Below are 18455 nucleotides of genomic sequence, written 5' to 3'. Positions count from 1 at the left end.
GCTTTGGGGAAGGAAGTAGGGCTTTAATGAATTAGTTCACTGTCCACTGTAATGGGACCTTCCTTCAAGAAGAAAAGTAAGCTTCTTGCCAGCCATTCAGGATTCCCCCTTGTTCTGGTGGCAGAACAAGAATAACCCCTTGAGCAAAATGTAAGTGTTTCAGGATGATGAGAATTTACAGCATTAGGAAGCTGCCAAAAAGACAACTTCTAGCTGAGACTATATTTGCCTAAATTCAAAAGTTTGCAAAGCTCCTAATTGACTTTTTTCTTCATATGTTTCTGTGCTTCCTATGACTTCATTGTCATATGCTTGCAGTGGTTTCTGCCTGCTATTACCTGTGGTGACAGTAATGAGTCTGAAGTATTTATAATTATCAAAATATATTCAGACAGATTTTAACTATAATTATTGGAGGAAGAAAATTCTGTAGCTTCAGGCAAGTGGAATGATGTTCCTGGATGCTGGATTTTTGTTTTTCTTCAGCCCCTTCTCTGCCTACTGACTTGGGAGTTAAGTTGTTAGCAACAGTATTTCATTGGGTTCAAATCTTGAAAACTTAAATATTTTTTGTATTTTGCTGTTGTTGTAGCTGTGTTATGAATACAGCTGCATGATATATCATGGCATCACAGAAGTAGTCCGAGTCTGATTAAACCAGTAACTGCCCTTTCCAAAATAAATTCTGTTCCTTCTTGGTGTTCAAGGGAATTAGGTCAAGTGAATTGGAATTGTTCTACTGTACTTAAGGGTACGATTTATTTCCATTTCATCTCTCCAGGGTGACAGAGGTTAGTACTGTGCTAAGGACAACTTGCTTCTCTCAGATGGGAACTTCTTGCTGGAAAGCTGAACAAAGATCCCATCTTCTTGTACAAACAGGAGTCCCAGGAAAAAAGAAAATTTGAGACAACTTAACACTCTGGCACAAATGATGCAAATTTACCGAAATAAAACTAATTGCATCAGCAAGCATGCTCTTCCAATCTAAGGAAAACTGTTGGATTGCATTTTGCTGTCAAAAACGTTGTGGCATTACTTCAGAACAGTAAACAAACCACTACCTGTTTAAAATCTAGGATTTGCATTTTTGAAGGCTGTCCCCCTTACAAATCATTTAAACTGCACCTGCAGACCATACGCATATGTGAATACTTACTTGCAGAAGCTTGCATTCAAACAGTATATGTGCACCAGTAGTTAGAGTTAGTATGCGAGTCTGCATATTTTATAGCCTGCGGTCATGTTTTGTGTAATCTTCACCCCCAAATTACAAAAAACTAACAGGCTTATATAAACCTGAGATGGAGGTTGGCCAGTGTCTGTTCCTATGCAGGTATGGTTGGGGTTGGGGGAGGGGGGTTGAATGTTTGTGAACAATGCATGTATTTTCTATTTCAGAAACTAATTTCTCAGTATTCTTTTAGAAGATCTTTGTGTTCATCCATTTTTGATCTATATATTCAGAAAAGCAGTGTAGTTTAACTCAGCTTTGAAGGACTTGTAATTCAGCTGTTAATTATCAAGTGGGATCTTCAGAGTCTTTTGTGCTGTTATCACACAGTTAATTAAAATATGATGTCTGTTTCTGCATTCAAAGAGTATAAAAGTAACAAAAATAATTTAGAAGAAAATCCCAGAAAGTTCTTACCACATTCCATTTGTCTCAGAGCCAATAACCATGTTTGAAGATTGAAAACCCTATTGAAAAGCAAATTACTGAAATAACAAATACCAAACACTTTGTATTCCAGAAGGCAATAACATTTTTAAAAAAGCCCTGCTGAATAAATGCTCCTCCCAAACTTGTGCTCTACAGACTACAAGTCCTTAAAGAGTGGCAGTTACCCTCTTAGCTTTTATTTAAATTCTTGAGGTTTTCTCATTGTGAATGTAAACTGTGTATTACCTGTTCAGTGTTTTGTTTTAACCCTGACATGTCTTCCTAATATACACATATGCACAGTTTTTGGTTTGGGGCTTTTGGTTTGTTTCAGGAAAAACTTTTGCAAAAGCACAATTTGGTTACCATTTTTTGTTCAGAATTGAGGCATTGAGGGACTGGTTTCATTAGTTTTTCAGCTTTGAGAATTACAGTCTGAAACACAGAGTAGGTTTGTTCCAACTCACAATGTACACAGATAAAAGTGAATTGAGCTGTTTGCATTGCTATGGCCGAAGAACCTGTGGATCAGGCGGTCTATGGTGACGCTCCTTGGGAAGAAATGGCTCTGAGCTGTTGCCCACCCTCTGTGCTGCTTCTGGGTTTGTGAATGAAAGCACAGTGGCAGGAAGACGTGGTGCTTTTATGGGGCAGAAAGCAAGAATTTGGAGAAGACTAGATATGCAATAGGAAGGTAGATTAGGGACGTGATTGAAGGTTCCTGGTTTGAGGAAGTGCAGCTATAGAAGATGGTGAGAGATACAACTTGGACTTGTCTTTTATTTGTGGTTGAACTTCTTAAGCGGGCAACGGTGTCTACTTTTATATTCATCATGACCTCATATTTAGGTAAAGACTTTATAGCATACACAGGAATATACTGACCATTCTAGGTTGTTGATGTGCTACTTGCTAGCATTGCTTACTAATACACAAGAAATGAAATTAGCAGTGAAATAGGGCACTAGCTGTTCCAGGCTTCGCTCAAGCAGCACGACTATATCCAAGCTGGCCAACTCCAAGGGAGATTCTAGCAGCTGGAAATGACTAGAGTATCATGATTCCTGTGCCCATGTTACATCCTAAGAAACAAGGGAATTAACACAGCTCCGCGCATCCTGAAGTTCCCTTTAAATCAAGGGATTTAATAAAAAAAGATTTAAGCTCTCTGGTTCCATATGCTTTGCATTTTTATTGGTGCAAAGCTGTGCAAACAGAACCATCAAACCTGTGCCATAAAAGCTAATGGCTGTGGGAAATGAATCTCTTCTAATGATGTAATCAGAATAAATTGTCCTGTATGTTTTTATTTGCAAGAGACAGAATAGGTTGGTTTCAGAAGCCAAATAGGCTTTGACTCATTGTTTGCATGCATGGATTGCATCAACAAAATTTAACCATCTCCTGTAAAAGCAGGAAGTTTCATAGAAAGGAGAGGCTACAAGTAAATTTGGCCAAGAAAGAAAAATTGTGTTGTGAAAAATTTCAAGGTTACGTTGCTTGTTTTCATTCTGTATTGTGGCTTGGGAACAAAGTCAGTCTGGAGTAGTCAATAGCTCTGTCTCCCACAGTCAAGGTCATGTTTGAGGCTGTGGTTTGAATGTTGTGTTTGTGAGTCCTAACTGCTATACCAGTAGCTATTTTGGGTAGTACCTTTTCCAAAACGCTGCTATATGCATCTTTCTGACAAAATAAAAAAATCCTCTATATTGATATATATACACAAAAATCTTTATATACATCTGTGCAAGGCTTCTGTTCTCCAAGTTTTCCTCTTGAGTGACGTGCAGCATTCATGTAAGTGATGGAACTTTTCAGAGATGAGGCTAAGAAAGACATATGCAGGCTCAGAGAGGTGCCAGGACTACCTCCTTGAAGCCTAGTGTCTACATCATTCCCTAATTACGGAAGTGTCCATACACAGCTTGGGAACTCCATCACCACGTGCCATTACACAACAGACTTCTCATACATTTGCTGTCCTCCAGCATCAGCTACAACTGTCCTTTTCTGCCAGAGCTTCCCTAATGCTGTGTTGACAGAGGTCTCCCCCTTTTCCTCCTCCCCCTTTGCCTTTGCCTTGTTCAGCTGATACCCGACATCAGTTCTCTCGAGTGGTGTCACTTGGAGCTTGCACAATGAGCAAAAAAGGAAGATCTTGGTTATTTTGCTTCATAGTTTCCAAAGGCACGAACTCTCACACAATGAGGCAGACTGCTGCATTACTTTGCATTTTGATGGCTTTTTATATCATTAGTGTCGCTCTCAGTAATGCCTCTTGTGTTCATAGGGTAGTGTGTTCATATGGTAATGCAGATTAATTGGGGAACTCCAAAAATATCAGAGGGATATTGGCAGAGGTAGGAATGGGTGTCCATATCAGTCGTCAGGATTTCCTCGCTAGTGATGCGTCTCACTGTATTTATCCAGATGTGTATATATACTTCTTATTTATGTCTCATTTATACCTCTTATTTTCTCTATAACCACATTATGATTTATCTCTTCCAGTATACTCCATTTTTCTTTTTAGGAACACTGTAACACTTGGGGTTTTTTGGTTTTTTTAATGACTAGTAGAAAAAAAAGGCCTAGGGTAGGTTTTTTTGGTTTGGGGCTTTTTTGTTTCTTGTTTGTTTTAATGAAAAGGTGTTCTTGTTTACAGAAGTATTCTTCCTTTTACTCACTTGCTACGTTTACAGAAGTATTTTTTCAGGGCTCGGGATTTAACAGTGCCAGTCATGTTTTGCACCTTTCTTCTACACATCTTCTCTTTCTTAGCAAACACGTACATCTCTTACATGCTGAGTTTTAGTTTACTGCTACTTCTCTTGCTGGTAAAGGATATTTTCAAATCAGTGTGCAGCTTCACTCCTGTCTGAATAATGAAACTGAAGTGGACAACCATTAATAGAGAAGTGAAACCAATTAACAAATCCAGTATGTAATTAAAAAAAGGGAGAGGGAAGAAAAGTTGTCTAGTATTTTTGCTCAAGTAATCTTAGGAATTTATTATGAACATAATAGACGTACAGTTTTCAAGCTGAAATCTCCTTTTCTGGGCAAGGTTGAGGACCTCTTAAAGCTGGTTCTGAGGCATACCTTGTAACCCTCTTGGAAAAACTGGTGGTGACAAAATGTGTTTTTAAAGCATGGCATTATGTGCACAAAGGGTAGAGAGAATTATTGCTTGTTTGGAAAAAGGGGGTAAAAACCCTAATTCCAGGATTAGCTTGCTTTTAGGATTGGCAGTTAAAATACAGGCACTCATTTTTTCCTTGTAATCTGAGCAAGTAAGTGTCCGACACAATAATCATGGAAAAAATTCCCCCTCTGTAACATTTTTACAATGCTTTTCATTGTATCTGCACATTCAGCCAAAGTGAATTGAGAAGCTCTGTGTTAGCTGGGACAGTTACTGCCTGTCCCCTCTGCAGGAGTCATGTTTAGCTCCTGAAGAAAGACAGAAAGGTAAAGATAACTGCAGTATACTGTGTAAAAGCTGCAACTTTCCTCAGAAGCGATGCTACATGCAAGTTACTGAAGGTCACATTATCTGTGGAGAGGGACAGCCTGGCTGATTGCTGCCCTAGAACAAGACTGGATACAGAATTTAAGGAAAAACGCTCTCTAAAGGCCAGATAATTTTTTGTCTTCTTGCCTTGACTAGTGTTCAACAGTCTGAGGACCATGATCAGGGAGTATAAGCTGCTAGTTATATTTTGGCTTTCTCTTTTAAGAAAACAAATGGTACACCCTCCAAAAACAGCACAAACATGTACCAACAGTGAAGTTGATGTACATCTGAATTTTTGGCTGTACTTGAACAAAGTGCTGTCTGTTTGAAAACCCGTTTAACATCCCCTCTCAAATGCCAGTGTGCGTTATTGTTATTCCATCTCTGAGATAAATACCCTGATCATGATAAAGTTATTTTCGTAACAGGGAGGCAGGATATGATTATAACATATATGATATTTGTCTTGCCTTGATCCCTCTTGTTGCTGAGAGTTCAGGCTTGCCACACCTGTGATCACTGTAAATAGCTGCAGTCATTGGAGCACGGTTTTATTTTGTGGAGGAGGTTGGAAAAGTGCAGTTTAACCTGCTGCACTCACTTTTTATTATATGCATATGCCTGTGCAGTTCCCAGCACAAAATTTGGCCCTTGTTGAAAATACCTTTTGGCATACATCAGTTATAACTAAGCCAGTAGAAACTTGCCCTTAGTTTTGGCTGAACAGTAACTCAGTCTTGTCTGGACTCTGTTTTTGGTGAAGTGGCAGGAAAAATCTCAGTTCTTTTTTGAGCCAACTCATAAAAAATGTTTCTTGCTTTAGCATATGATTTCTAAAAGACACTGAGAAGTTTACACTAAATCAGTTATGGTTTCAGAGTCGGCTTATAACTAAATAATAAATATTTGGTGAATGAAAGCATGTCCATAAATGTTACTGCTGTAAGGGACTGCGTACTTGGGAACTACAGTAGTGATGTAGCCAGAATGTGTCTTGGGCATTAATAAACCTTTTTCAAGTTTCTCTTTATTCCAAAAAAATCAACTTTTTGAGCCAATGGTACCAAGCTTGTCAATTGCCAATCTGTGACTTCATGTTGTGAAAATGGAACTCTTGAGACTGGGGAGTTATCAGCAAAGAGATTTGCATCCAGCAATACTGTATATCTCATTTGTTAAAGCATTTCATCTGCCATGATCAGACTGAAAACGCAAATTGGTTTTTAAGATCTTTTCTTCTGCCTTAGCGGTTTAGAAAGACACCACCTCCCCACCACCCATATTTTACCAGACAGGCTGTATTAATAAACTAAATCAAGCTTCAATTCAATAAACTAACCATACAGAAAAAAAAAATGGGACAACTATTTTTCAGTCAGTTTTCCAATGCATCTGGAAACATGGTACAGTTGTTCAAGACATAGACGCATACTATTTTTTTTTTTTTAGGAAGTGCACATAACAATAAGATGTTAATGTTTTGTTACATGGTCAGTGGCATTTAATTTTGGTACATGTGTGTTATGCAGATAGGATTATACGTTGTAAGAAAGGAGTCTTAGACATTACTGCAGGAAATTGATTAGGCCAAACTCATTATTCAGTTTACTTTGGTTTACTGATTACGATGACCAGGAATTAATTTTACTTATTCCTTACCTGTATAGCCAGAAAGACAGGTCTCTCATTTCTTCCTGTCAACTATTCATTTTTATCAGAACAGCTCTGTCTCTTATGGTGGATGTTAACTTGATTAGTAACTTCAAAGTTCATGTCATCTCCTCCCTATTTTCCCCATGGTGGTCTTTAGCCACTATTACGCCACAGATCAGCAATTCCTATCTTTCCTTGTCCTTTGACGGTTTTACTGAATCCATCACTGTACTCTCTTCTTCTTGTAATGCCTTTCACCTCTGCTGTCTATGGTATCCAGCTGAAGATGGGAGTGATGTTTCTGTGCCAAGAACAATTGCATTCCTTTTATTTTTACTCCTTCAACAACTTTTCATCCTGTGCCTTTGCGCTTTACCAGTACGGTCTAGAACGGGTTCTGTGGCAAGCTCTACAACCCTGTGCATGTCGGTACCTACCTGGAATCCTCATCCTCGTTCTCCTCTCCTGTGGTTTGCAGTACCTTTTTCAACGGCCTCCAGGTCTGCTCTTTCAGACTGCAGAACCTGAAGTGCTGTTGCCATCTTCTTACAAATGCAAAGAAGTTTTAGCGTGTCAGTGCTGAATGAGCTTGCTCTCATTTCACATCCAAGTCAAACTTGCTGTGTTTGTTTTTATAACAAGCAAACAAAAACCTTTTGGATTTTGTCTTGTTCTTTTCTGTCTCCTTAGCAACTCCTCCTTTATTTATCCTTGCCAACCTCTCCCACCCTTTAATCAGTTTTCCCTCTGTTCCAGCACCTTCCTGGGCTGCTTTGCAGCTTATTGTTTCTATCATATCTGTAAGAGTTTCCCTCCCTTTTGTATACATTTCTTTTCTCACATTGCCTGCATGGCAAAAATTGTCAACCGCAGTTTATATGAAATAGAAATATGGCTCTGACCTTTGAAGTTAATGAGATTGCCACTAGCCTATATGTTCTCAGCATAATGCTGCAATTGTGTTCTACTAGGTTTTTCTATCTTGTTAATACTGATAATAGTATGCATGTTGTTGTTACTAATAACTTACAAGCTGTGATTAGTTCCTTGGATCACCAGTTATTCAAAGTGACCTATTGAGGACTAGCTGTTCATGTGATACGGGATCTCGTCTTTGAATCCATAGCTGAAATCAGTTAAATAAAGATAAAAAAAGATATTTTAGTACGTGTTTTCCTAATACAGCTTCTCACTGTGAGAAGTTGCTCTCATTACTCTAAAAAGAGAGATGGTTTGCATTATTGCAGGTTGGAAAGAAAGAATCTGAGTGACAGTACATGTAGCCAAAATTTTGGATAAAAAACAAACTTTCTTCAAACTGTTTTGATATGATGATGCGCACATTATCACAATGGACCAATTAACAGATGTAGCCTTTCCAGTATGCAGTAATTCATTTTATTTTGTTTCCAGTATATTTTATAATATGCCATGCTGAATATGCCACAAAGCAGTGTTATTAAACAGCACTACTACTGTGCTGTGCACTGATGAGTCATATTATGTGCCTTCCGCATAACTCTTGGCAGGTGAATTCTGTCTCGTGTAGAGAGGCACACTGGTCTACAACAGACTTGTGCTGAATGTGCTGAAAGGATACGCTAATGCTGACGTTCAAGTTGAGTTGACCAAGTCCCTTGAAAAGGCTACCTCTTCTCAATTCTGACTGCCAAAGTTTCATAGCAAAGAGTAGTAACTTAAGCAATGACCTATAAAACAAAGATCTGAAAAGGATATAAAGGACTTTGCTGATAGACCTGTTAGTAGGCACAATTTTTGCAGTTGTTAGTACGGAATGATGTGTCTTCAATCTGTGACACACGTAATGTTGGATAAATTTGTATTCGCTTCTGGAAAAAAAAAATCTGCCTCTTCTGGGAAACTGTTCATTCCAGAAAATGCAGAGGGGGAATATTTATAGAAGGTGAGAAAATATTTTGGGTTCCATGCAGAGTGAATAATGAATAACTCAGTCAAGTGTAAATGACTTAAAAGGAAAATGTCTATGAAGAGATAAGCTACCTGGTAAATTTTTTCTGTTAGGCAGTAAATCAGCAAGGTACATGCCAAGAATGAACTTTCACTTCAAAATTATTCTAAATCAGGGTCTTAAGAATTTGGCCTTGAGAATGGAGTTTATTCAATCTGTACATATAGTTCTAGACTGTAGATAAAAAAAAAAAAAGCTGCAAGTATTCCCTCACCGGGCTGCCTTTGTTCTGTTTTACTTCTGTTTGGATACGTTGTCATCACTTTTAATCTGGTGAAGTAATTTCTGAAATCTTGGTTTAAAATTAGGTATTTTGCAATTCCCACATATCATCATAAATCATGAATGTTTGGTTTTGTATTTCATTGCAGCGGAAAACAGATGTGCCACTTCAAATGCAGTAACATGCACGAAGTGTCTTGCTTTGGGTCCAGAGTGTGGATGGTGTGCTCAAGAGGTATGGCATTTTGCTTATTTACATTTGACTTTGTATTTTAGCTGCTTCCAATCTTTATAAAGATAAAAGACTTTTAACTGTGAAAATTATAGTGAGAAATAGCAAGAAAGTCTTTAAATGATCCCTGGAGACAGAACCTGAGAAATCATGTGAAATTTATTTTGTTTCCAAAGGAGAAAATACAATCTTTTATTTGGAAAATTGCAGTAATTTTAAATAAAGTGAGAACTTTTTAATGCATTCCATCTGCTTTGTAGACAGCTTTAGCAGACTTATAGTAGCTTTGAGAGTTCAACAGGTTTTGGCTGCAAAAGCAAAATTACTTATCAGTAATTTATATTAAGTCCTCATTATATATCAGAGCAAGTCTATACATACATGCCTATTGCTTTTAGCAAAAGGTTTTACTAACAGTGGAGTTAACTTTGACTTCACCATGTATTATGACCCTGTCACAAATGGAAAAAATTATACTTTTCTTATTTCAACACTTCAAACTATCAGTTCTGAGACTTATCACAGAAGATAGATCTTAGGTAGCAAGAATTATTCTGAAATTGTTATTGCTTTGCGAACTGTAAGAATATGGGAATTTCTGGGTTTGTTTGACAGAAAAAAACAGTTGATTACATGATTTAGAGTAAGGCTGGACCATTTTAAGCACTTCAGAGGAGCAAGGTTTTGAAGAATATCACTGACAATTACAAGCTCATATACTCTTGAAGGTCACATGCAAATTATCTGTAGTAGCATTCAGGTTAGCAGAGAAGGTAGGTAAGTTCCTGGGGTGCACCTGGAGGAGATGAGGAGTGTAAGGCACTGGTGTAACTTTATCTGAGATATTGTGTCTTGGAATGATTAACTTAGTCTGCAACGAGTATAAGGATAAGTGACGCAAGGATGAATAGCGGCATGGAGGTCTTGTTTTCCAAGAGGAGCCTTAGGGCATGTGTAGATGGCACAATGGATTACAATGTGGAGTGGTCCATTATTTTGGCCTGATGTCCTGTCTTACAAAGTGCACAGTTTTATCCTGCTACATCTGTATTTAACACGGAACAGCCCTTGCTAGCTTTCCAGTGCTATGAAGCTGCAGTAGGTGTCCTTCTAACCAGGCGCTCAAATTTGACCAGGTTTCACTTCTGCTCTGCTTCTCTTGCCTCACTTCTCATGTCAATCCTGAGAGCTGTTCATGGAAGCCAGGGGTTTGTCAAACCCTCTTAGACCATGCTTTGATAGCTTGTTCACCTATGCCCTGTCCATGGTTGTGGAATGGCAAAACCCGTATTAATGCTGACAGAAATTTTCCAGAGTAAAGTTACAGGAGCATTTTTCAGCTTAGCGTGCCTGCTTCATCTAAACAATGTTTCTAATGAGAAAATCAGCCCTGAGGAACACTTGAGATGCTTTGACTTTATACCCCCACACAGTGAACTTCAGAAAATGCTACACATCAGTCATTAATAACGAGAGTAGCTAAGTTCTTTATATGTTTAAAAATCTACCTTTTTGAAATGTATATACATCAAAAAGGGTATATAAATAGCAGTAACCTAAAAAAGTAGTCTCTGTTGTCTATGTTAAAGAAGGTTATGGAAAAAAGATATCAGAGGTAGACTACAAAAATGAGTTGGAACTTGGAAAACACATGACTGTCAAGTCTCATTCTTCGGGGGCTTTCTCTGGTCTTTTCAGGGTCTGGATGACTATTTATTCTCTAATACACAGCTGGCTGTATGCACTTTTTGATTGTTTATTTTCCCCATCTGCCTCTGAAATATCGGAGATTGTCCATTGTTTGGTCTCCAGCTGTGGCTGGGATGGACCAATGCTTTGAAACAGTACAAAAGATCTTGTCTTTTTTTTCCTTGCATGATCAGGATCATGTTACTCATCAGATTTGTGGTCAGGAAGGAATTTTGCATCGGATCATGTTGGCACAATTTTGGCAACTTTGCCCTTTTACTGCGACAAAGGATGTGCTGCTTCTGAGATCATCCTACTGCTAATCACTCTTCTGTTGTTACAAGGGCTTTTTTATGTTGGTGGCATCTTAAACTGTCCAGGCCTGTAGTACGTAGTTTCCTCTTTCTGGGGATTGAAATGATACAGTCCAGCTGGTCTTTGGATTTGGTGTAGGGTATGGGGTAAAACTTAAACATCTGTGATAGACAAATTCAGGTTAGATAAATCTAAAGCTGACTTCTGCTGCTACTTTTAAGTATTAGCCTGAGTAACATTACCAGTGGATTCCTCTGAAAACTAACCTGTTTTTATGTTGTGTGAATGACACTTTCTTGGTATAACTAACTCATAGCATAGCACAGAACTTTTTTTTAGTGACATAGTGGCAGTATGTAGTTTCCTTTTTCTCCAAAATCAGCTTGTTCTGATTGTGCAAGATCCTCTTTCTCATACAAAAGTTTTGTCCTTTGTAGAAAAAAGTCATTGTGGCAACTATGTTTAACTTCTAATTTAAATGTTTTGTCATTGCCCATATTAAAAACATATGGCTTCCATGAACTCATTCTACAATTTATGCAATTATAGTAGCATATTTTATTGTTTCAAAGACTATTATTTTGTTTTTCTCTTTCCTTTGAAGATATTACAGTTGGTTTTTTCAGCTCAGATTGTTTTGTACTTTTTGTCTCTTATAAAACAGGATTTCATGGCTGACGCAACACAGAAGGGACGCTGTGACACTGTTTTCAACTTAATGAAGAGAGGCTGCCAATCAGATTTTGTAGAAAATCCCACAGTTGGTGTCACAATACCCAGTGACCATGAAACAAATACACAAGTGACACCAGGAAAAGTTTCAGTCCAACTGCGTCCAGGTTGGGTTGTCTCTAACACATTGATATTATAGTCAATTTAAACTAAATCCAGTCCTACTAAATACAGATATTTTCTGAAGAAGTGGCTGGAATAATTATTTTGAAGAATGATGCTATAACATTATATTGTAGGACTATGACGGTGTTGCTCCCATATTCAAGTACGGTCTTCAGCAAGAAGTGTTTCTGTCAAACACAGCTGAAGGTCAGAATAATGCAAGCAATTAGTGAAAAAGGGATTTTAGGTAGTCTTTTCCATTATCTGTTGTAGTTTCTTGACTCTTTTTCTTTAGCCACTTACTTACACAAATAGTTTTCCCTTACATGCATATAAACTGTATTCCTTACTGAAAGTAAATAGGGCTAGAATTCCTAAATTCATCGTTTGATAAGCTCCTTGATTATTTGATTACTTTTAAGTGCATTGACTAGACAACTATGAAGACACCAAAGCCAATATATAAGAAAGGACTGGATTCCTGAAGGAGACTTAGGTATTCACTGCCTAACTTTTCATTTATAAAATGTGAAGACACCTGGCCCTAATAAAATCTGCAAGTCCTTTTATGGATCTGAGATTCTCTAGTCTATCTCTATTTGCCCTCAGCTGAACTCAAGTTAAATCAATGCATGTTCTCTGTCTCTAAAATGGCTGTAGCCAACAGCAGAAGTGGAAAGTGATATAAAGGGATGCAGGGTATGTTTCATATCATAAAATTTAATTTATTTATTTCTTTTGCAAACTATAGTTGGAGAAAGAAATATGTTTAAGAGGGATCAATCTTTGGTAGAAAAACATCAAGTGAGCAGGAAAAGTGTCTTGCTGATCTTCACTGTATAAAAGATAATTTTCTGTCAATTACAAGGGAAAAAGGAAGGATCTGCATGAGTGTAAAGCACAAAGGAACTCTGGCTTTCTATCTTTATACTAGTAAAACTGAGAAAGTAATACCAGCACTTCCTCTCCTTTCCTTACTCTCCTTCCAAAGAAATGACTGATGCTCTGCCTTGTACTGAGAGGTGGTCTCAGGAACTGAACTAGCTCTAGAAGTGTCTGTAATCACATCTACTTCCAAGGCATACTGGATTCATAGAAAAAACTTAGCTTTCTAAACTTTGGTTTAATGAGTGTTTTTGCCATTAAATAGTGAAATTAAGTTTGGGGTTCCATACGCTTTGTGGAAGTTCTTGCATCAGGGGGGCAGAAGACTGAAATTCTGAGGGTTCCAGAAGAAAAACTTTTGATATATAGACATCCTGCCCATATTGTATTCCCCAGGGAAATACACAGACATGCAGCTATAGTTGTGCCTCAAACCAGAAATTTGATACAGTATAATCATGCAGACAAAGATGTTTTTGTTTTGATACTGGTGGTTTTTGTCATTGTTTACATATACCCAACTGTCAGGATTTATGTGGGAAAAAATAAAAGCTGCACTCAGCAGCTTGCTATATGCAAACTGGAGACCTGCAAGCGTCATTTACAAAAAGTAATTCAATTTACATCGGCAAAGAGGAAACACATAAGTTACAGCACACTGAAATTGTGTTTTCTTCATGTAAGACCTGATACAGACACATCCTGACATTTTCAGGTGGATTATGTTCAGAGACCGTTGGAAGAAAGTACTCTGCATGTTTAACTTTTCTGGGTCAGTTCTTTGTTACATGTACTTTAATTACACTATCTAGCAATGTCCTATGCGCTAGTAAATGTCATGAATAGAGAAGTCACATTTCAGGTGAGGTTTTTTTTTAGTGAATCTGTTTCTGAATGTGTGTAGATAGCTTTTATTGAAAACCTCCATAATTCTTCTATAATGTCCCCCTTCCTCCTGTCCTTTGCTGTATCTTCATTGCATAATTAGATTTTGCACTCATCATGTGAAGATCCTACTCCCTCTTTTCTTCCATGAGCTCACACTTTGGGTGACATAAAGTAATGAATAATTTGAAGTCATGCATTTCTGAACCTACACTGCACATACTCCAGTCACTTCACTCTTTTTGCTGGCATTACAGAATATTAGGCAAAGAAAAATGTGAGGACTACTTTTAGTGGCTTCCTAAGCATTAATGTTTTTATTGCATACGAGAATGTGATGTGGTTCTGCAGGACAGACAGACATTTGTCGTGCTGAAATAAAAGAAGAGTTCTGTTTTGTATACGCCAAAAACTGGATTTTTTTTTTTTAATATTAAAACCTCTTTTTTAAAAAAAATATTTTGATCCTACTGAGTTTTCTCATCAAATCTTTGGAAATAGATTGGTATAAACTTGAAGCATAATTTACCTGAGTTTTTCAGGCTGTGCTGTCTTTATGGTACACATGTAGTTTTAGACTCATATGACAAACTATCTGCAGGATACACTTGCATACTTAGAAGTGTCAACCTTGAAGTCACTGACCACAATTTGTATGCAGATCTGTGTCCTTCATGACTCATAACTGCTTTTTGGTATAATACCAAAGGGATTGCATAACCAGGAATTTAAAAGAAAATGGGGAGAAGTCAGATTTTTACAATAAATTGCACAGTGCTCCTGCAAGAAAAAAAAAAAAGCAAGATGTTTTACAAAGAGGCCCTTTATGGCTTATTTTTGAACGATGCTTCAAGGTTTCGTTTACTCTTGGGAGGTTTTCTTGTTTGTTTGTTTTTCTGTTTGCTGACACAAACAACTTTGTGCTGAGGTTGCTGCAAAAATAGATGTATCTTTAAGAGTGTCCACTCAAAAATAGTAAATAAACTTATTTGTTTCCTTTGAATCAGGAAGTGAAGCAAACTTTATCTTAAGAGTTCGTCCTCTAGAGAAATACCCTGTGGATCTTTATTATTTAGTTGATGTCTCAGCCTCTATGCACAACAATATAGAAAAACTAAATTCCGTTGGATTTGCTCTATCTAAAAAGATGGCGAATATTTCTCTTGATTTTCGACTTGGATTTGGATCCTATGTGGATAAAACTGTGTCACCCTATATTAGCATTCATCCAGGTAGAATCCATAACCAATGCAGGTATGTAGTCTTTGTATATTTGCTGTACCACTGAGAAATTATTTCATTGCACAAATACGCATTATGCATATTTATTTTTAAAGCTCTTCAGAATCTGTCTTTGTTTCATTACACCTTGGTTCTCCAGCAAAGTTCATAAGAAAATGCTGAAAATCATTATACAGTGATTACTTCTGAAATATCTGGTGAGTGATTTCAGAAAAACTGTTTCTGTATCAGAAAAAATGTGCTGTATTTTCTTTAGCAAAACAAGCCAAACAACATGCTGCTTTGGTATATTTGAATATGTTTTGCATTTAATTTTATAGTCAGCTGTTGTGTTCTTAGTTATTTTGGACGTAGGACTTCTGGTGTATGGTCGTGTATTCAGTAACTCTTTTCTTAAAACTCTGCTTTTGTCGGTGATGCAGTTTCTTTCAGCTCATTTAATGAACAAAAGTGATCCTCTGATCTAATTCCACAGTTGTAATATGAATGAACTCCCATTTTAAATAAGAAAGGTGTTCTGGCTTGCATTTCTTTTTTCATGCCATGTCTTTTATACCTTGCATTAAACGCTTACATAAAGTGAGGGATCACTTCCAAAACCCTCTGTAGAACAAGATTATTCACAATAAATTCAAATCTGTATAAACCATAACACTTGGAAAAATTAATATTAACTGTTCATACCTTCTTGCTCGTTATTATCTTTCCTGGGAAGACATGATCCAAAGTTCTGTGAAGTCCATAAGTATTTTTTTGATTTCAGTGATTTTTGAATTTGTCTCTAGTAGTGGAATTCATTAGATAGATATAAATGTCCTGTCATCTAGACTGTTTATATAGCGAGCGGAGATCAATTACCACTTGTAGGACATGATTCATTTTGCCTAAAAGTAGTCATGTGCAGAGGTATTAATCCTTACAGTACCAGTTTCTCTTCATTGACTCTAAATTGAGTTGGGGGCAGGGAGGTCATAGTCTGAATGCCTACACTGTATGCAACAGAAGTTAAGTGGGTTGAAACCTGCTCAGCATCTCTGAATCAGATGAGCACTTCAGCTTGTGCCGTAAATTCCACTGTCGTAAACGGGTCGCAGAGCAATGACCTGTGTTAGCGCTGTGGCATTAGCTTCCTTATGTCAAACTTCATACTTTCTCCCTTATACATAATTTCAAAAGTATCACTTACAATGAAGATATTACTGAAAATGGAGTTTCCTATCCCTTTAATAAGGTAACCGTTACTCAACATTAATTTTACATACCTTTACTTACTACTAGTGGATATAGGAACTTAAATTTTGTTTTAGTTTTGATCCAGTAGCCTGTGTATTGACCTATTAAAGGATCTTAAAGTTGCAACGTGATAGCCCTTTCTCAGGATAATGAAAAGTAAAGCTGTGCCACTCCATAGACATTCCAAAAGGGGTCATATACTCTCTGAGATGATACCATCACTCACGTTGTGTTTCTTTTCGTTCTGTACAGAAACACTACCTACGTACTGTTACTACATTACCTAAGTTATATTACATACTTTTCCATAAAATACGGAAAAAATACATTTTTCATACTAAATTAGAACTAATTCCCACTGAACTGAATCTCACATGGAGCTATTCTTCTTTCTTTAAGTATTTCTTTTATGTGCATATATACATCTTCTTTAGTAACAGGATTTTGTGGGTTAATAGGGGTGCAATATTTACATCTCCTTCAAATGGAAAATATGAAATGTGTTAGACTTTTGTTTTGTTTTGTTTTTGTACAGTGATTATAATTTAGATTGTATGCCTCCTCATGGTTATATTCATGTGCTATCCTTGACCGACAACATAGCAGAATTCAGAAATGCAGTGAATAAACAAAAAATTTCTGGGAATATTGATACACCTGAAGGGGGTTTTGATGCAATGCTCCAAGCAGCTGTATGCCAGGTAAGCAGCTTATTTACAAAAGACGAAATGGTAGTTCAGACACGGATATATATATATTGATACAACGGTGCTCACTGTTCCTGAATTCAAAATGTCAGTTATAGGCCTGATAATAGTAAGATTTCTTCCTCCTTTTCCATTATTTTCCCCTTAGCTATACATTTCTGTTTCCCACTGACAATGAAAAAGGAGAGCGTAAGGAAATATTTTTCATTATTGGTTAATGATGTTCCTCAAATTCTGGTTTTAACCAGCCTAACCAACGTAGGATGGACAATGAAAGCAACTGGTTCTTGCTTGAACCGGCACATGTATTCATTTCAGTCAATTACAAAATTAGTTTAAAAAATCATTAGAGCCCTCCTTGTGTTCTTAAGTGAAGAGATACCATTAAACATTTCTTCTACTTAATGTGTTTGAAAACCAAAGAATCAGTTACATATCTGCTTGCACAGATAAGGAAAACAAATGCACTTCAATGTTACCTCAGCTTTTAAAGAGTTTGTATTTAAAAACAATACAAATCAAAGAAAAATTAACTTTTGCATACTGATAAAATTTCATCACCATCTCTCCCACGCAGAAAAGGATGGAAAAGTCCTGCATCAGTAGTTCCCAAGCTAGAAGCGTATTAAAGAATAAGAATTTGTTTGCTCTAAAGGCCTATTTTGCATGCTGTTTTTTCTTCTATGCATAGTACTGCAATAGAAGTTTTGAAAGTTGGCCGATTCATGGGTTTGCTAATGCTCTATAAGATAGTCTTTCTGGTCCTCTTTTAAAGAAGGTAATTCAACTCCTGTCCAAATCACAGGCTTGTTATGTTTCTCATCTCTTGGGATGATGTCAGGACAATTATTTTATCCTGTCCATCTTCACATTCTTTTTTTTTGGAGCAGTAGAATGAGTCACGGACAAAAAGTAATCCAAACTATGCTAAAAGTGAATAGTTTGGCCCAATTTAGTTTTCAAATTTTGATGAGCTGTAAAACAGGTAAATAAAAGCCACTCTTCATAGACACTGTGACCAGAGCTGTTATAAAAAATTATTCTGGAGCTCTGGAAAAATTCCTTAAAATTCAGTGTTTCTTATTGGACACATTCCACACTTGTGACATGTGAGCTCTAGAATAATATATGCTTCCAAAAACAATGGAATGGAAACATTCATGAGAATGGGAAGGCTTTCCTGCTAACTGAATTGTGAACCAAAATGGGTGAGAACAATGTGCAATTCATAACAACCATCATGAACTATAATTTATATTAATGTGCACTCATTTTGCCTACAACAGAACTTCTTAACTTGCTCCATCTTGCTTTAACCAATACATCCCTCTTGCAAGAGGTAGCAGGTTAGGACATGAAGCTACTTTAAAATTTTGGTTGCTGTG

At 37.1% G+C, this 18455-nt stretch overlaps 1 protein-coding gene across 1 annotated transcript in view; it reads left to right on the top strand.

Moving 5' to 3' along the window:
- The first annotated feature begins 9202 nt into the window (after positions 1–9202).
- ITGB8 (integrin, beta 8) overlaps positions 9203–18455 on the top strand; it is a 28195-nt gene continuing 18942 nt past the window's right edge. Inside the window, exons 1-4 of the mRNA XM_010577619.1 lie at positions 9203–9280; positions 11946–12120; positions 14896–15142; positions 16899–17064. Of these exons, the coding sequence (XP_010575921.1) occupies positions 11952–12120; positions 14896–15142; positions 16899–17064 (582 nt within the window). The 5' untranslated portion in view covers positions 9203–9280; positions 11946–11951. The remainder of the gene's footprint in view (positions 9281–11945; positions 12121–14895; positions 15143–16898; positions 17065–18455) is intronic.

The sequence above is a fragment of the Haliaeetus leucocephalus genome, unplaced genomic scaffold (genome assembly GCF_000737465.1).
Source record: "Haliaeetus leucocephalus isolate CR32 unplaced genomic scaffold, Haliaeetus_leucocephalus-4.0 Scaffold566, whole genome shotgun sequence".
Taxonomy (NCBI): Eukaryota; Metazoa; Chordata; class Aves; order Accipitriformes; family Accipitridae; genus Haliaeetus; species Haliaeetus leucocephalus.
This window is presented reverse-complemented; position numbering and strand designations above follow the sequence as displayed.